Raw genomic sequence first — 19463 nt, 5'->3', positions numbered from 1 at the left:
TCCATGAGAAACATCAGATCTGCTGAACATATAGCAAAGATGGGGTCCAGCTTCAGCCCTTCCACCCAGGGGCTAGATCAGGTTCATCCATGTGCCCTACAAACCCTCAAGGCTCACCAGAAAGACCTCTAAATAAAGGTGGGTCCATCCAAAGAGAAGCAACGTCAGCTACAAAGCAAGGTCACTAGCAGATCAATGCTATCAAGCAGGCAGTGGTGTGGACAAGAGGTTAAGTGAAATGGATATAAATAGAGCCCTCAAAGGCATTACAAAAGTCTACACCAGTGCTGAAGTCATGACTTAGAGGAACACATGCAGAGCAGCTGATGACCAGGCCCCTGACACAGTGCTGGCTGAGGGTGCTGAGGCTCCAATGAAGCCACACCAGTGAGCCCAAGGGTGAGGCAGATGAAGGGGCTTCTGAAGGCTGACACTATGTCCTCTTGAGTTCCTCTCAGCTCTTTTTTGAGTTTACCCACGTAAGGACTTAGAACAGGGTTTGTGTGTGTGTTAGCTGTTGAGTTGTATCCAACTCTTTGCAAACCCATGGACCACTGTAACCCGCCAGACTCCTCTGTCCATGGAATTTTCTTGGCAAGAATACTGGAGTGGGTGGCCATTTCCTTCTCCAGGGGATCTTCCTGACCCAGGGATGGAACCCAGGTCTCCCTCACTGCAGAGACATTCTTTACCGTCTGAGCCACCAGGAAAGCAGAACAGGGTTTGGATGCTATTCAAAAAAAAAAAAAGTGACAATGTTAGTCACTCAGTTGTGTCCAACTCTTCGTGACCCATGAACTGCAGCCCACCAGGGTCCTCTGTCCATGGCAAGAATTCTGGAGGCAAGATTACTGGAATGGGTTGCCATGTCCTTCTCCAGGGGATCTTCCCAACCCAGGGATTGAACTTGTGTCTCTTGAGTTTCCGGCGCTAACAGGAGGAGTCTTCACCACTACCACCACCTGAGAACGTTATAAACTCTTCATCAACACCAGCCGTTTTTCCAGAGTGACTGTGACACAAGCCCACTCAAATGAACTGACACTTGCCTCCCCTTTAATGACTCATTTAACCAGAATGAACTTTTTCTGCCAACCTGTAAGACTCCACCTGCCTCCTCCCACTGAAAAGCGCAGGACCGTCTCCTCGCCCAGAGAGCACTTCAGGGCAGATGCTCTCCTCCCCCGGTGCCACAGCTGCATCTCTGACCTGAGCCTGAGAGACCATTTCACATTCCTTTTTATCCTCAGCTTTTTGCATAAGAGACGAGAAGAGAAGGATGAGAAGAAGGAAAGGACAGGCGAGAGATGCCTCAGTTTATCAAGAGGAAACCAGAGACATGCACACTGCGCTCCTTGGCCCCCATAAATCATTCCACTGCCAGCATTTGATTCTTATCCTAAACAGTTTCACGCTCCCATCAGAGGTCTACGCACGTGCGGGGAGAAATCCATGACGTCACGGAGAGCCACGCCAGCACGTCCACCCACGATGCTCACCTTTGTACTCTGCCAGGCACACGCACTCGTAGCCGTTGACGAGGTCCCTGCAGGTGGCAGCGTTCAGGCACGGGGCGGAGAGACACTCGTCGTATTCCTCCTCACAGTAGAGGCCATGGTAGCCTGAGGGACAGAAGGAAAGATCTGAGGTCAAACCAGAAACAGCTAAACGCACACTGGATCAGCCTGCCAGGAAGGCAGTGGGTGTTCAAGGGAAAGTGAGGCAAGAGGCACAAATAAATGGGACCTCCTTCAGGAGGTAGGTCTCTAGGGATACTCTGAAATGTAAATTTCCAGGAAGGTTATGAAGAATCTGTTCTTACCACTTTTTGTCATGAGCCCAACCATTGTCATGATCCACAAATGACCCCATTATGATGTCATGTCCACTGGTACTGTGACCAGGAGACATAGGCTATGGAGTGCCTCTGCTGTGATCACACAGGAAGAAGCACTAGGTATAGAACTTAACAGCCAAACAGCTCCTTTCAAGGATGTGGACTCCATATTTCCTCCAATCAATTAGAAAAATAGACCTAGCTAGAGAGTTTTATTCCAGAAGAAAAGGATCCACGATTTCCTTTGTTTTTCAAGTCAGGAATGAAGCTCAGCTAATAAGGGCTTAACTGAACTTCCTGATGAAATGTGGGGTGGCTTTTTGTTTATGTAAAATGACAAATATCTAAATTATAATATGGTACTCTGTGCTGAAAGTTTTTAACTGTTAAAAATAGAATAACAGCAATGAAGATGAAGAAAGCAATGATTTCTCAAGAAAGATGGATCTTACTCTCTTTTTTTGCAAAACAGGTGTTTATTCTAACGGACAAGAAGACAACATTCTTTGAGATTCACTCACGAATGTTAGGCTGTTTTTAACTTTTAAAAACATGTGTTCCTGCCAGTATGCAGTGAAACCAGGCCATTTTTTGTCTGGCCCTGTCCAAACAAAGAGAAACATGTGAGCACTTTCAGAAATCACTCTGCCTGTGTTGGTTCTGAATTCAGATAAGCAGAAAAAATAAACGCTTGCTCAAGTGGGCACTGGAACTGCCAGCTCCTTTCCAGCAGCTCAGAGCCAGCCCTGGAGCTCAGAATGTCCCGTTAGCACAGGCTAATGTGTTGAATTATTCTGTTTTTGGTGCCTATCACTAAAGTAGGTTAAGCTCACATTTGCATTATTTATGGAGCACTTTTCGAGTAAGTTGCCATTTCAGTCCTTTTTGAATTGCTTTCCATCTTTCGGCAGTGATAGTGACTCCTTTAAGGGGACCTTGACCTCCCTGAGACAAATACCCTATGGATTTCCATTCTTCTATCTCTCCAGGCTTCTTGTAGTTTTACAGAAATATTTCCTATCACCCTTTATCAGATAATTTTAATCATCCAGATCAGAGTTTCTCAACCAACAGCAATTTTGCCCCTCAGAAGATATCTGGCAATGTTTGGGGAGATTTTGAGTTGTCACAAGGGTGGAGAGAAGGGGATTACTTCTGGCTTCTGGTCTAAGGCTCCTGCAAACCATCCTATGATGCACAGAACAGCCCCCAACAAAAACCCATCCGGCTTAACAGTGAAAGAGACAGATGCAGAAACTCAGCTCACGATTAAGGACCAGCAAATTGTGGTCCACAGGCCAAATCATCCCTGTTTTTATAAATAAAGTTTTACTGAGACACAGTCACACCCATCCACATATATATTGTCTATGACTGATTTGATACAATGATAGATTGAGTAGCTGCAACAGAGACATGTGGCTTGGAAAGTCCAAAGTCTTTAATCTCTGATCGCTTATAGCACAAGTCAGGAATTTAGATTTCTGATCTAGATTCAACAGAAAATCTTTTTTTTTTACAAGAGTTTTGGATAGTAACAATTTATTAAAGATAGAGTGTGCAAACAGTTTCTTCCACTCTGAAGTCTGCCTTTGACTCTGTTGATTGCTTCCTTTGCTGGATAGAAGCATTCAGTTTGATATAGTCCTACTTTATGTTTGCTTTTGGTGCCTATACTTTTGGTGTCATATCCAAAAATCAGTGCCAAGATCAATTTTATGAAGGCTTTCCCCTAAGTTTTCTTTTAGAAGTTTTATAGTTTCAGGTTCTTAGATTTAAGTCTTTAATTCAGTTGGTGTTGTTTTTGGTGAACTGTGTAAGATAAATGACCAACAGGTATACAAAAAGGTGTTCAACATCACTAATCATCAGGGAAGTGAAAATCAAAACCAAAAAGAAGTATCACCTCATCCCAGTTAAGCTGGCCATAAGAAAACAAAGCAAAAACAGAAAATAACAAGTGTTGTCAAGGATGTGCAAAATGGGAACTCTCATACACTGCTAGTGGGAATGTAAAAGGCTGCAGTTGTTATATAAAACAAAAAATACAGAGATTCTTCAAAAATGAGAAATAGAATTATCATATATCTATAACATCACTTCTAGTTATTTATTCAAAAGAATTGAAAATAAGACCATGCGGATATATTTGCATTCCCATGTTCATTGTGGCATGCTTCACAATAGCCAAGAGGTAGAAACAACCTAAATGTCCATCAACAGTTGAATGGTTACAGAAAATGTGATACAATATATACATACAATGAAATACTATTCAGTCTTGAAGGAAATCCTGTCACATGTTATAACATGGATGAACCTTGAGGCCATGTGCTAAGTAGAATAAGACAGTCACAGAAGGAAAAACGCTTCATGATTCCACTCAAACGTGGAATCTAAAGTAGTCAGACTCATGGGGCAGAAGAGAAAGATGGTTGCTGAGGTGGAGGAGAGGGGAAACAGGGAGTTGCAGTTGAATGGATATAGAGTTTCAGTTATGCAAAATGAAAATGTTCCAGAACTCTCTATACAACAAGTATGTAGTTAACAATACTGTACTGGGCACTTAAAGTTCTGTTAACAGGATAGATTTCATATTATCTGATTTTTTATCACAATTTTTAGAACTTACACATCTAAAGAGTTAAGTCTCTTTTGCCTTCTTCTCAGTGTGGAGCAATGACCACCAGCAGCATCTTTTTGCTCGTATTGCCCTTCCAGCAGATCTTTCAAAAATCAACTTGCAAGGATAACACATAAGCCTACAAGTATCTTTGACCTCTGAATTGCAGTATTATTTATACAGATGAAAATAAAAGCAAATTTCTTGAAATCTTCCAGAATTGTTTTTGTTTTTTGAAAACAGTATCATCATCTTTTTCCACTAGCAACATGAAGAGCAAGTGAGGAAGTTATTTTACAGAGATAATTAAGCTGGTGATGTTTTTCTTCCTTGGGGGGAAAAAGAATAAAGATTTCACATTCTAAAACTGTTTCTTTAAAGACAAAGACGGTAACATTTAAATGTCTTTAGAAACGTCAAGGCACCCTTTGCACTGCCAAAGTACCTAAATCGGACTGTTTGAAGAAAAAGGCATCTCTTCCAAAACAGAAGGATTCTATGAAAATGAGACTGCCACCCCCTGCTGGTAATTAATTCGGGCAAACAAATTAGCTCAGGGCAGTATGCCCAAGGTCTAGAAAAATTAGGTTAGTGCAGAATTTAAAATAAAATAAAATCAAAGATCAGAAGGGTGAGATAAGAGTAGCCTCTTCCAGGGTACTGTTTTTCATCCCCGGTGATCTGATCTTTGCAGGACTTGATCCAGAATATTCAGCTCCAGTCACTTCCTGAGACGAGAAAACAGACTAACCATCTGGATATGGGGAGTAACAAAGAGAAGTTAAGACAGCTGCCATGTCTGGGATGTGTGAGTGGATGATGTTGCTGTGAACGCAACAGTTATGACAAAAGGAATAAGTTTTAGAGGAAGTTGACCAGTTGGATTTTGGACACGTTTAACTTGGAGCTCACTTAACCAGGTCCACGTGGTAGTTAGGAAAATCAGCCAAAAAAGCACAGGAACAGCACTTTGGGTGTGAGGTGCCTGGAAGATGTGTTCAAGTTTTCATCGAAGAACATGAAGAGGAAAAAAGAAGAGATCAAGGGTGTATCTACATGGATGGGCAGGTGGAGAGCAAGAAGCTAGAGAGAGATGAGCAGAGATGGGGGAAGAAGGGGGAAAACCCCAAGGGGTGTGAGCATGGAAGCCAAGAGAGAATCGGGAGCCAGGGAGGGCTGGTTAACAATGTCAAAGACCCCAAGAACAAGAATAACAACTGGCTAGGAGATCAGGAGGCCGCTGCAGACCCTCAAAACTCTGGCTCGCAATGGGGGCCATATTGCCTTTAAGAGGCTATTTTGGAAATTGGGGCGTGGGAGGGACTGTTTATCACAATGACTGTAGGGTTTTACTAGAATTTGATTGAAAGTGAACATGAAAGTGTTAGTCGCTCAGTCGTGTCTGACTCTTTGTGACCCCATGACTGTAGCCTACCAGGCTCCTCTGTCCATGGAGTTCTCCTGGCAAGAATACTTAAGTGGGTTGCCATTCCCTTCTCCAGAGATCGAACCTGGGTCTCCCACACTGCAGGAAGATTTTTTTTTTTTTTTACCATCTGAGCCACTGATAAGAATTTGACTAAACACCTCGAAATATCTGGGATTCTCCTACATAACCAGTGGTGGTCTGGCATCTTTCACAACTTTAGACCATCCCACTGGACATTCCCATAGGTGAAAACGCTGTTTACAGATTTCAAGGCCTAGAATCTGACTGCTTTACATGTACAATGGTTTTTTAAGAGAAACTGAGTTTTCCTGGAATGTATTATGCCAGTATATATATGTGTGTGTGTGTATACATATATATATAGAGAGAAAGAGAGATAGATACAGTGGATAAGTCAAGAGACGATTGTACTAACAGTTATTCCCCATTTTGGAATATCACTTCATCAGAGCCACCAATAAAAGAATTTACGCCACCAATAAAACACACCTATATCAGCAAACAAAGCAAAACAGAGTAAAAATCACTTCTTCGGATAATTTTTCAAAACACTATCCAAAGCAGCGTCCCCCGCCAGTTTCTCATTACAACACTCAACTGGTATCCACCAGAATACTTATAAGGATCTGAAATCTTATCAACCTTGTTTTTTATCAATTGTTATTTCTCTTCCTCCACTGGAATATAAGTTTGAAGGTAGAGGCTGTGAAGGCAGAGTTCACAGCTATGCCTGCAGGATCTGGTACAGGAAGCAAGTTTAAAAAACAGCTTTTAAATGGGGACCTAAAATGTCATCTATTAGATCAACATAAGGATTGACATACACACACTACCATGTGTAAAAGAGACAGCTAGTGGGAACTTGCTGTATAGCACAGCACACTGTGATCACCTAGATGAGCGGGATGGGGTGGCGGTGGAAGGGAGGTTCAAGAGGGAGGAGATGTATGCATACATATAGCTGATAATGGTTTTTCCAGGAGTCATGTATGGATGTGAGAATTGGATCATGAAGAAGGCTGAATGCTGAAGAATTGATGCTTTCTAACTGTGGAGAAGACTCTTAAGAGTCCTTTGGACTGCAAGGAGATCAAACCAGTCAATCCTAAAGGAAATCAGTCCTGAATATTCATTGGAAGGACTGATGCTGAAGCTGAAGCTCCAATACTTTGGCCACCTGATGTGAAGAGCCAACTTACTGGAAAAGACCCTGATGCTGGGAAAGACTGAAGGCAGAAGGAGAAGGGGATGACAAAAGATGAGATGATTAGGTAGCATCACTGACTCAACGGACATGAGTTTGAGCAAACTCCAGGAGATACCGAAAGACAAAGGAGCCTGGTGTACTACGGTCTATGGGAATGCACAGTCAGAGGAGACTTAGCGACTGAATAACAATAGCTGATTCACTTCATTGTACAGAATAACAATAGCTGATTCACTTCATTGTACAGTGGAAACCAACACAATATTATAAAGCAATTATACCCAATTAAAAAAATATCAACACACATTTATTTAAGATGTGCCTGTGATATGCCAGAAACTTCCAGATGCGGTGACCACACAACTAAATGGCAAGGTCTCCACCCACAAGGGGTTTTTGTCCAGTAGCACGAGAGTGGCCTCTGCTTCTTTACTGACCCTTTACCTGTGTTAACTTGTTTAATCCTCAGGACATCCCAAATGATGAGTGTGACCAGTCCCAGCTGAAAGATGAGGGATGAAGAGCCAGAGAGGTACAGAAACTCGCTCTAAGGCCACCCTCTCAATGCTATGTGATCTTCCTACTTTCCCAGGTTGTTGCAAAAAATAAATTACAGTGTATAGGGCTGCCATAGCACAAGAATACAGACTGGGTGACTTAAGCAACAGAAATGTATTCTCTCAGAGTGCTGGAGGCAGGAAGTCCTAGATCAAGGTGTCAGCAAGTCTGGTGTCTCCGGAGGCCACGCTCCTTGCCGTGCAGACACTGCTTTCTCACTGTGTCCTTGAGTGACCTTTCCTCCGCGGCCACACCTCTCCATATCTCGTCCTCATCTTCTATGGTCAGACGACACCAGTGGATTGGAGCCCCGTTCTGATAACCTCATAGAACCTTAATTACCTCTATAAAGGCCCTATCTCTGAACACAGTTATAGTGGGGGACTAGGGTTTCCACTTACAAATGAGGGAGGGGACACTTCAGCCTATGACATCCAGAATCAGGAGTTCTCAACTGTGACACTATCAACGTTTTGGGCCAGGTCACTACTGTTGGGAGCTCCATACAATGCTGAGCAGCCTCCCTGGCCTCAGAATCCCCCACCAGATTCCCGCAGCATCACCCTTCTCTCCCTCCTGTGACAAACAAAAAAATCTCCAGATACTGCCGCATTTCTCCCAGAGAACAAAAAACCCCTTTGGAGAACCACTGTCCTAGATCTTCTTTATAACATGACTGCAACTTGAGGAGTTTTAAAGATGTGCAGGTTTGAAACTGTTGTTGGGCAGAGTAAGAGTGAATTCATCAAGATAAAAGATTGGAAGGCAGAACAAAGTGGGCAGTTTGCAATCGTGGATCTAAGGTAATACCTGTCGGTGGGGTGACTCTGTCCAGGAGTGCCATCTTGCAGAAGCAAACAGGCACTCCATTCACTGGGCTGGAAACATGCTAGACCCCATGGGATAAAGAAAGGAGAGAGGATGGGGACCCCACCTGGTGATTATTAGGCTGCCGAGAATCCTGTCGAATGTTCTGTGGCTGGGGTGGGACTCCTCTGTGTCCTCCTGGGAAGACCGAGGTCCGCCAGGATCGACCGACTCAGCGAAGGCACAGTGAACCAGATTCCACCCCACGGGTCTGAACTATCCAGACACAACGGCCACCTCCAAGTTTAAGAGGCGCTTGATTCCCACTCTCCCCACGAAAGGCTTCCGCCACCTTTTCTTTGTCTTCTCTCTCCTAACCATCCCAAGACAGCATCTTCCTACCAGTAGGGGACAGGCTCCTGGCCCCACACTGCGTTTCCTCTAGAGCTCTTTGCCCCCCCACCCCACCCCCACTGCCCATGACATCCCTCTTGGAAAAATCCCAAACTATCTGAGTCCAGTTGTAACCAGATGGCTTCACACTTTGTATAACAAGTTGCAACCACACTTCCCTTTGTATCACCCCTGGAGAGCTATCTGTGCCTCCTGCTGCCTCAGGAAAAAGAAGGCTAACTGGACCTTCAAAGTTCTCGGCGAGGACCTCCCTGGTGGTCAAGTGCAAGGACTTCTCTGGTGGTCCAGTGGTTAAGTCTCCACAAATTTCACTGCTGGGGATGCAGGTCAGATCCCTGGTCAGGGAACTAAGATCCCACATGCCACACAGCAAAAAAAAAAGAAAAGAAAAGAAAATTGCTTGAACTGAATAAAAACAAAAATACAACATATCAACTTAAAAAATTATATGGGAAAAGGAACAACAACAGGGGCTTTCCAGGTGACGCTAGCGGTAAAGAACCTGTCTGCCAGTACAGGAAACTTAAGAGATCCCAGTCCGATCCCTTCACCCACCACCACCCCTGGTCCCTGCTGGTTCAGGCCAAGCTCAAGGTCAGAGTGAATTTGAAGTGTTTGGGGGGTTTTGTTCGATATTTTTGTTTTGCTTTCAGCTCAGACTGAAGTGAGCAGGGAGACAAGGGAGAGGCTCCTCTCTTTAGGGGTGTCGTGTTGGATTCAAAGGCTGTCCTCCGCATTTCAGATGGAACAGGGAAAATGTAAAAACCCAACGCCCCCTAATTCAAGTCTAGGCCAGTCCCCAGGAGATCAAATTTCCAAACCCACAGTATTTAAAGATGTGGGCAAAGAGACAATAATCCTATTCTTTTAAGATGACTGTCTGTGAGCTTTTAAATTGTGGCTAAATCCATTCATTTTCATAGAGTCAGCCCCTCGGCACTGTGGAGGGTCAGGCAATGCATTCACTTCACTGAGAACTTTGTTTCAAGGGAAACTGTGTGTGTGCGCATGTGTATGTGTGTGTGTGATTCTCTGTCTCTTTGCTGGTATATTCACAGTAGAAATCTTAAAAACAGAAAAACATAGGCAAGAATCTCTGCTTGCACTAATCCTATCAAAAGGTGAAATGCTCTATTCTGAATCTAAACAGACGTGCAGTATTGCTATTTTACAGATCTCCATGGAGTAATAATGCTCCTGGTACATACACACACACACACACACACAAATATCAGCGAACATGCAGGAAGCTGAATAAGTAAATACAGAGTATTAGTTGACTGTGGAGATCAGTGGTGTTGATGTTGCTTCTTTCTTTTACACCTTAATTTCTTACCCTTTCATTGCTAGGAGCTCCTGGGCCAGACAGAAAATCGATGTGAAAAGATGCAGATCAGTCAATATTTCCATCATTGTGGTTCTTACTGATACAAACATTCAATTGGAAAGGACGATAGAGGATAAGTTGAAGTGTTAAGATTCACCAGCCTCCCTAATATTTATGTTACTGAGCCATCAACAAATTTCCGCCTCCTTCCCCGTCTTCTGAAAGAATGGATAATCAAAAGCGAGCTGTAGGTCATTTCCTGACTGTTCATGTGGTGAGTCTGTATTCCCCATCACTGCAAAGACCTGCTGCCTTCAGTAGGCATGTGGTGGAGGTCCGTGATTCCCTGAGGCTCTTGTCTCTTCCATCAATTCATTCTTTAATTCAAGAAATAGTTATTAAATGCCTACTATGTGCCAGGGCCGACCCAATCCAGTACTCTTGCCTGGAAAACCCCATGGACAGAGGAGCCTGGTAGGCTGCAGTCCATGGGGTCGCTAAGAGTCAGACACGACTGAAGCGACTTAGCAGCAGCAGCAGCATGTGCCAGGGCTCTGTGACTTGGTGAAAACAGACAATCTCTCTCTACCAGGGCCATTTAAAGGGGAAAGACACCAAACAGGAATCTGAATACATGTAAAATAATTGAGTGAGTGTAAACAATGAGGGCCTTAGGATGCCAGGAGGAAGAAGGAACATCAGAGCTGAACTTGGCTGAGCTTCAGGGGGCTGCCCTCTGAGGAAGGGACAGGAGGCTGAGAAGTCAGGGGTGTGTCACATCAGTGAGGTGGGAGGAGCGATGAGAAATTCCAGGAGGCAAACGGTGTGTGTGGAAGTCCCATAGTATAGGGAGTGTGGCTTGGGGCTCCTTCTGAAGATGGGAAAAACCCACTGAAGAGCAAAGGGCAGAGAAGAAACAAGAGGCAGGCAGGTTCCAGATCAGGTAGGACCTCTAATGAAGTATGTGAGTGAGTGAGTGTATATGTGTGTGTGTGTGTCTGTGTTGGGGTAAGTGGTGTTAAATGACAAAATCCGATTTGCATTTAAGAACGATTACTCCAGTCACCTTTTGGAAAATGGAGAAACCTGCAAGAACCTAGGCTGAGAAACCAGTTAAGAGATTATTTCTGCAGTCCCCAGAAAAACATGACTGGAATGAGGGCGGTGGCAGCACCAGCTAGAGAATGAATGTCAAGAGCCATTTAAAAAGTAAAACAGGGACTTTCTAACCCTGGTAGTCCAGTGGTTAAGACTCTGTGCTTCCAATGCAGAGGACACAGGTTTGATCCCTAGTCGGGGAACAAAGATCTCACAAGTGGCACAGCACAGTCAAAAAAGAAAGAAAGAAAACACGTAGTTTTGAAAGTAAAACAGCAGCACTTGGCAATGAATACCATGTGAAGAGTGAGAAAGAGGGAGAGACTGAGGACGAGCCTAGGCTGCTGGCTTGTTTCAGCCGGAGATGTTACAATACCTTTCAGAAGGAATTAAGGAACTGACAGTTATTAAGTCGCTTTCTAGGGACCAACTTCTGTTCTAGGCATGTTCAAATACAACAGAACTCCATTAACAGGAACAGGGTAGGGATAGGAGATGGGATGTTTGTTCTTGCTACCGCAGCTACAGCAGGGGCCCCAATTAAGACTTGCATGAATTTCTTGTCTGACCTCTAGTCAATTTCTATTGATGGGGGAAGGTGAAGGATATATAAGTATAAGCTTGATTACCCCGAGTCACGGCTTCACATGGGCAGCAAAAACCACTTCCTGGAAGAACACCAGTAGCATCAGCCCTGCACTCTCATGACTGATTAGCCCAGCTCCCACCAAAAGTCAAAATGAAAGTTGCTCCGTTGTGTCTGACTCTTGGCAACCCCATGGACTATACAGTCCATGGAATACTCCTGGCCAGAATACTGGGGTAGGTAAGCCGTTCCCTTTTCCAGGGGATCTTCCCAATCCAGGGATCGAACCCAGGTCTCCCACACTGAGGCAGATTCTTTGCCAGCTAGGTCAGCAGGGAAGCCCAGTTTTCACCAATCAGGAGCTCAAATGCCTGCGTTTTCCCACATATGAAACCCAGTTTGTTTATATTTGGCTTTTAGAAGACCTCCTCTTTTCCCTTTTCCTCAGCCTCACCCCTGAGATTACCCTCTGCGCTGGATCCAGTGTCCTGCTTGGCAGTCACCCCCTGAAACACTGCTCCATCTTTGGTCCCAACTGCATTTTCCCTTTAACAACTGTCTACTCTCTTCTCACGTCCTCAGCACACAGGTGGGTGAATATAGGAGATGCTCAGTCACGGTGGGTGAGTAGAATTTGCCAGGAAAGTGGCATGCTCGAGCAAAATAACCTTTGATACAGAAATACAAAAAAAAGTGGTTCTTTTCTTTACAAATGCCTGATTTGTACAAATGCAATAAAAAATGCCTGGGGAAATGTATTCCCAAATTGACGGTGGGTTTTTTTAGGCAGTGAAACTGAGGGGATTATTTTTTATATTTCAAATATGCATGCTCATGTTTTCTCATTTTCCATAATGGAAATATGTTACCAATACTTGTGTAATGCAAAGGGATAATATGATAGATACTTTATAGATATTTTCGGGGTAGAATCACAACTCCAAGACAGGCTGCCAGTAACCAAGGGAAATGATAACCATGACTGCACAGCAAGGGTACTTGTCATATTAGGAAAAGACTGACTTTATTAAAGGTACTTTTCAGGTGGAAGTGAAGGAGGTGGGGGCAACTATCATGGTGTACAGAGGGGGAAATTCACTCTTTTAGAAGAAGAGACTTTTTAAGACGTAAGGATCAGTCATCACATATGGGTACCAGGGGGGAAAGGGGAAAAGGGAAGAAGGTATGAATTGGGAGATTGGGATTGATATATACATACTGCTATGCTGGTTCCAAATAGGAAAAGGTGTACGTCAAGGTTGTATATTGTCACCTTGCTTATTTAACTTATATGCAGAGTACATCATGAGGAACGCTGGGCTGGAAGAAGCACAAGCTGGAATCAAGATTGCTGGGAGAAATATCAATAACCTCAGATATGCAGATGACACTACCCTTATGGCAGAAAGTGAAGAGGAACTCAAAAGCCTCTTGATGAAAGTGAAAGAGGAGAGTGAAAAGGTTGGCTTGAAGCTCAACATTCAGAAAACAAAGATCATGGCATCTGGTCCCATCACTTCATGGGAAATAGATGGAAAAAGAGTGGAAACAGTGTCAGACTTGTTTTCTTGGGCTCCAAAATCACTGCAGATGCTGATTGCAGCCATGAAATTAAAAGACGCTTGCTCCTTGGAAGGAAAGTTATGACCAACCTTGATAGTATATTAAAAAGCAGAGACATTACTTTGCCGACCAAGGTCCGTCTAGTCAAGGCAATGGTTTTTCCCGTGGTCATGTATGGATGTGAGAGTTGGACTGTGAAGAAAGCTGATCGCCGAAGAATCGATGCTTTTGAACTGTGGTGTTGGAGAAGACTCTTGAGAGTCCCTTATACTGCAAGGAGATCCAACCAGTCCATTCTAAAGGAGATCAATCCTGGATGTTCATTGGAGGGACTGATGCTAAAGCTGAAACTCCAATACTTTGGCCACCTCATGAGACGAGTTGACTCACTGGAAAAGACTCTGATGCTGGGAAAGGTTGGGGGCGGGAGGAGAAGGGGACGACAGAGAATGAGATGGCTGGATGGCATCACCGACTCTGTGGACATGAGTTTGAGTGTACTCCGGGAGTTGGTGATGGACAGGGAGGCCTGGCGTGCTGTGATTCATGGGGTCGCAGAGAGTCGGACACGACTGAGCGACTGAACTGAACTGATGCCTAAAACAGACAGCAGTGAGAACCCACTGTACAGCACAGGGACCTCTACTCAATGCTATGTGGTGACCCAAATTGAACAGAAATCCAAAAGAGAGGGAATATATGTATATGTACATAACTGATTCACTTGGCTATACAGTAGAAACTAACACAAAATTGCAAAGCAACTGTACTTCAATAAAAATTTTTAAAAAGTTATAGACATAATTGGTAAGTATATGACATAAAAGCAAACAACCATTACTCTGAGTTAGTCCTTACAAAAATCAACAGTTAGCATTCTCCTTTGAAAACTATTTAGAACAAACGGAAGAACTCATTTTAGGTGATACAGTTGGCTTGGTACTTATGAAGGGCCTCAGAAGTCCAGAGAACTCAGCAATGAACACACTTAAACAGAAGCACTTGCAAATCTAAAGGCATTTTAATCTTAAACTTGTCCATTATCTTGGGAATTATTTTAACCATGCAGATCTAAACATTTCTAGAAGGTTCCTCTTGAATCTGCCTTCAGAATTAGTCACATGAAAAAAAAAATCATTTTTGTCTTCTTCTTCTGGGACTCCTATGATTCGAATGTTGGAGCGTTTAACATTGTCCCAGAGGTCTCTAATATTGTCCTCATTTCTTTTAATTCGTTTTTCTTTTTTCCTCTCTGTTTCATTTATTTCTACCATGAGAGAATACTTGAGGAGATAATAGTTGAAAACTTCCCTAAAATAGGGAAAGAAATAATCACCCAAGACCAAGAAACCCAGAGAGTCCCCAACAGGATAAACCCAAGGCGAAATACTCCAAGACACATATTAATCAAATTAACAATGATCAAACACAAAGAACAAATATTAAAAGCAGCAAGGGAAAAGCAGCAAATAACACATAAGGGGATTCCCATAAGGATAACAGCTGATCTTTCAACAGAAACTCTTCAGGCCAGAAGGGAGTGGGAAGACATACTTAAAGTGATGAAAGAAAATACCCTACAGCCCAGATTACTATACCCAGCAAGGATCTCATTCAAATATGAAGGAGAAATCAAAAGCTTTACAGACAAGCAAAAGCTGAGGGAATTCAGCATCACCAAACCAGTTCTCCAACAAATGCTAAAGGATCTTCTATAGACAGGAAACACAGAAAGAGTGTATAAACTTGAACCCAAAGCAATAAAGAAAATGGCTATGGGATCATACTTATCAATAATTACCTTAAACGTAAATGGGTTGAAATTTTCAAAAAGGCTAGGAAACAATTCTCACAGCCATCAATAGTTCAGTGTTGAGTTCATGAATAGTTTTTAAAGTTTGGGACAAACTGTAGTATTTGCTATTTGAAGTATTATTTGTAATTGGCATATTACGATGTAACATTGGCCTTCATTTCCAACTTAAAACGCCTAAAAATGCCTAACAGGTTTTTAGATTTGTGAATTTTAGTTGAAATGTATTTTACGATGTTACTAAACCTGCAGAAATATTGAAATATTTCAGAGAACTTATTCACTGTACATTTAATTTATTTTATTTATAAAAGTTATGAACTGTAGGAAGTTTTACTTGTTGGGTCAAATGCTTGTTGCTTCAAATGCTTGTTGCATTTGAAGTGCTAGTTACAAGAAAATCAAATACCTTCAATGTATAAATGCTATTAAGTTTTTAAAGGACTCTGGAGTATAAGAAAGTTTGTTTAAAGAAATTTAGTCTGTTCAACTTGAATCAGCTCTGTCAAATATTAATTAAAAGCCTCATTTAAAAAATAAATAAATAAATAAAGATTCAGATGCTCAGGCTTAAAAAAAAAAAGAAAAAAAAATCAATCTCTTCCTAACTTTTTAGCCTAGTCTTATAAGTCTTTTTTTTTTTTTTTCATGATGCTTTTGGCCACTAGAGGGTGGATTTTACCTATGATCTATATCAGCTAAAAGTAAAAAAATGTCACCAGGGATTATAACAAAAAGGGAGCGATGTAAAGATATGTTTTACAAAAGGGAGATGTATGCATGAAAGGAGGCAAATTTGTAAAGAAGAAATACTCTTTCCTTTAATAATAAATGCTAATATTCATCTATTTCTTTTATAGTTTACAAATGCATTGATACATCCTCTAAACATACAGTGTGTGCATGCATGCTAAGTTGCTCAGTTGTGTCCAACTCTTTGCAGCCCCACGGACTGTAACTTACCAGGCTCTTCTGTCCGTGGGATTCTCCAGGCCAGAATACTAGAGTGGGTTTCCATGCCCTTCTCCAGGGGATCTTCCCAACCCAGGGATAGAACCCAGGTTTCCTGTGTCTCCTGCACTGGCAGGCAGGTTATTTACAACTAGTGCCACCTGGGAAGCCCAAACATACAGCAGCTACATTTAAAACCATCCATGAGAAAGTGGCCTATTTTTCTCAGCAATTCTCTATAAAAATTATTTTTTTAAAAAATGCAAATGCTTGTAACACCGTGACAAAGCTCCAGGGTTCAAGATTAAGTCTAATGACAAGACAGTATCTTCAACTTCATTTTAAAGATTATTGTCATATGTGTATTTAACTATAAACAGTAAGTTAAATATTTTAATGGAATAATCTCATAACTTCAGTTTATCACCTAGGATGTTTATAAATACATGTAAAATAACTTGGTTTGTAGTTGAGGTGAAGAGAAGGAGATTTGGACAAGAAAAGGTAGGCATAATCCCTTCACGTTCTGGAGGTTTTCAGTATAAAATAAACACACCAAGCTGGATGTGGGGCCCAGCACAGACAACAGATAGGTGACAGGGCAAAATCAAAGATCAAGGTTCTAATAGGCACTTCAGAGAGAAAATAAAACCTAGATGACTATTCTCATGCAAGTATGTATGTGAACCAAGAGGAATTTTAAAAGGCTAAAGTTATGACCAAACTAGACAGCATATTAAAAGCAGAGACATTACTTTACCAACAAAGGTCCATCTAGTCAAGGCTATGGTTTTTCTAGTAGTCATGTATGGATGTGAGAGTTGGACTATAAAGAAAGCCGAGTGCTGAAGAATTGATGCTTTTGAACTGTGGTATTGGAGAAGACTTTATCTTAAAGAGTCCCTTGGACTGCAAGGAGATCCAACCAGTCCATCCTAAAGGAAATCAGTCCTGAATATACTTTGGAAGGACTGATGCTGAAGCTGGAACTCTAATAGCTTGGCCACCTAATGTGAAGAACTGACTCATTGGAAAAGACCCTGATGCTGGGAAAGATTGAAGGCAAGAGGAGAAGGGACAAGAGAGGATGAGATGGCTGGATGGCATCACCGACTCAATGGACATGAGTTTGAGTGAACTCCAGGAGTTGGTGATGGACAGGGAGGCCTGGCGTGCTATAGTCCATGGGGTCCCAAAGAGTGGGACACAACTGAGTGACTGAACTGAACTGAAAGTATAGGAAAATTCTTTAAATGTTTCATTCCTTTTCATTTATTTTACAAACTATTGGTTAAAATTGATTTTAACTTGCTACCCACCCAGTGATCACAATATATTCTCTTGACCTGTTTGCCCTCATGGGGACTTGTATCTGTGTTCATCACACTTAAACCAGTGGTCCCCACAGTATGGTCCCCAGACCAGCAGCATCAGTGCCTGGGAACTTGTTAGAAATGCAGGTTTTCAGGTCCCACCTTAGACTGGCTGAATCACAAACTCTGCAGGTAGGGCCCAGAAATCTGAGATCTAAATAAGCCTTCTACTTGATTCTGATCACACACTTAAGTTTGAGAATCCCTGAGTTATAGAATAGTAACGTACCCATCTCCCACCAACTTCTGATTCTCAAAAATGTACAGCTACATACAGCAAAGCAATGTTTTCTAATAACCTTGGCTTGCCCTCAGCATATCAGTAAACCAACCACAAAACATACAGTCAGAACATGCACCAGTCACAGGCATAGAAATAAACCGACAGGGAAACGAGCAGTCAGATAACCTGCCAGCCACAGACATGGGGACTAAACGAAATGACACTCTTTTGGGGATTTGCTTCAGGGAAGAAAGCAGTGCAAAGAAATCCCAAACCAACAGCAGAGGCCACATTTGAAAATGAACACCAAAATGAGGGAAGGCAATAGGATATTGCAAACATTTATGATTTCTCACTGTGTGACTAGAAGTCACATATACCTATTCAGAAGGGGAGCTGCTGCTGCTGCTGCGTCACTTCAGTCGTGTCCGACTCTGTGTGACCCCATAGACGGAGGCCCACCAGGCTCCCCCATCCCTGGGATTCTCCAGGCAAGAACACTGGAGTGGGTTGCCATTTCCTTCTCCAATGTGTGAAAGTGAAAAGTGAAAGTCAAGTCGCTCAGTCGTGTCCGATCCTTAGCGACCCCACAGACTACAGCCTACCAGGCTCCTCCATCCATGGGATTTTCTAGGCAAGAGTACTGGAGTGGCTTGCCATTGCCTTCTCCGCAGAAGGGGAGAAGAAGTCTAAATTCAGATTAGTGGGCACAATTTTTTCTTCCATCTGCTGTTGCAGCTTCCTTAACCCAAGGGAACAACATTTTAGCTGAAAAGAACACTATCAGAAAATAGCAGATGAACTCAGAGAAACAAAGAGGAGAATTGTGGTTGCCAGGGGCTGGGGGTGAGGGAAATTGGAAGAGACTGGTCCAAGGGTATAAACTTCCATTAATAAGATGGAAACATTCTGAGCACCTAATGTATAGCTGAGTGCCAAAGAATTGATGCTTCTGAACTGTGGTGTTGGAGAAGACTCTTGAGAGTCCGTTGGGCTACAAGGAGATCAAACCAGTCAATCCTAAAGGAAATCAACCCTGAATATTCATTGGAGACACTGATGCTGAGGCTGAAGCTCCAATCCTTTGGCCACCTGATACAAAGAGCTGACTCGTTGGAAAAGACCCTGATGCTGGGAAAGATTGAGGGCAGGAGGAGAAGGGGACGACAGAGGATGAGATGGTTAGATGGCATCACCAACTCAGTGGACATGAGTTTAAGTAGACTCTGGGAGATAGCGAAGGACAGGGAAGCCTGGCGTGCTGCAGTCCATGGGGTGCAAAGAATCGGACACGACTGAGCCACTGAACAATGACAACAATGTATAGCATGGAGTTTAGAGTTAATAATACTATACTATACACCTCAAAGTTGCTGAGAGTGTGGGCCTTAAATGTCCTCACCACAAATAAACAGTAATCAGGGAGGTGTTAACTGACACTCTGGTGGTTCTGCAATGCACATATGCAGCTCATCCGCATGTTGTACACCTTAAACACATTACATGTCAGGTAAATTTCAATAAAGCTGAAACAATTTTTAATTAAAAATTTTTAAGGAAATAACCATCTACCATGATTTTCATGAACCAAAAATTGGGGAATGTGATCTGACAAAGTTGTGCCATTTCTAGT

The 19463-nt window shown here is 42.7% G+C and overlaps 1 protein-coding gene across 1 annotated transcript in view; it reads right to left on the bottom strand.

Annotated features, from left to right (window-relative positions):
* Nucleotides 1–19463, bottom strand: part of DNER (delta/notch like EGF repeat containing) — a 390295-nt gene that overhangs the window by 49125 nt on the left and 321707 nt on the right. The window contains exon 9 of the mRNA XM_055397670.2: nt 1500–1622. Within this exon, the coding sequence (XP_055253645.1) occupies nt 1500–1622 (123 nt within the window). The remainder of the gene's footprint in view (nt 1–1499; nt 1623–19463) is intronic.

This window comes from Moschus berezovskii, chromosome 2 (genome assembly GCF_049115385.1).
Source record: "Moschus berezovskii isolate FMDL1 chromosome 2, NW_MosBer_1.0, whole genome shotgun sequence".
In the NCBI taxonomy this organism is placed as follows: domain Eukaryota; kingdom Metazoa; phylum Chordata; class Mammalia; order Artiodactyla; family Moschidae; genus Moschus; species Moschus berezovskii.
Note: the sequence above shows the minus strand (reverse complement) of the source record. Positions and strands in the feature narration are given on the sequence as shown.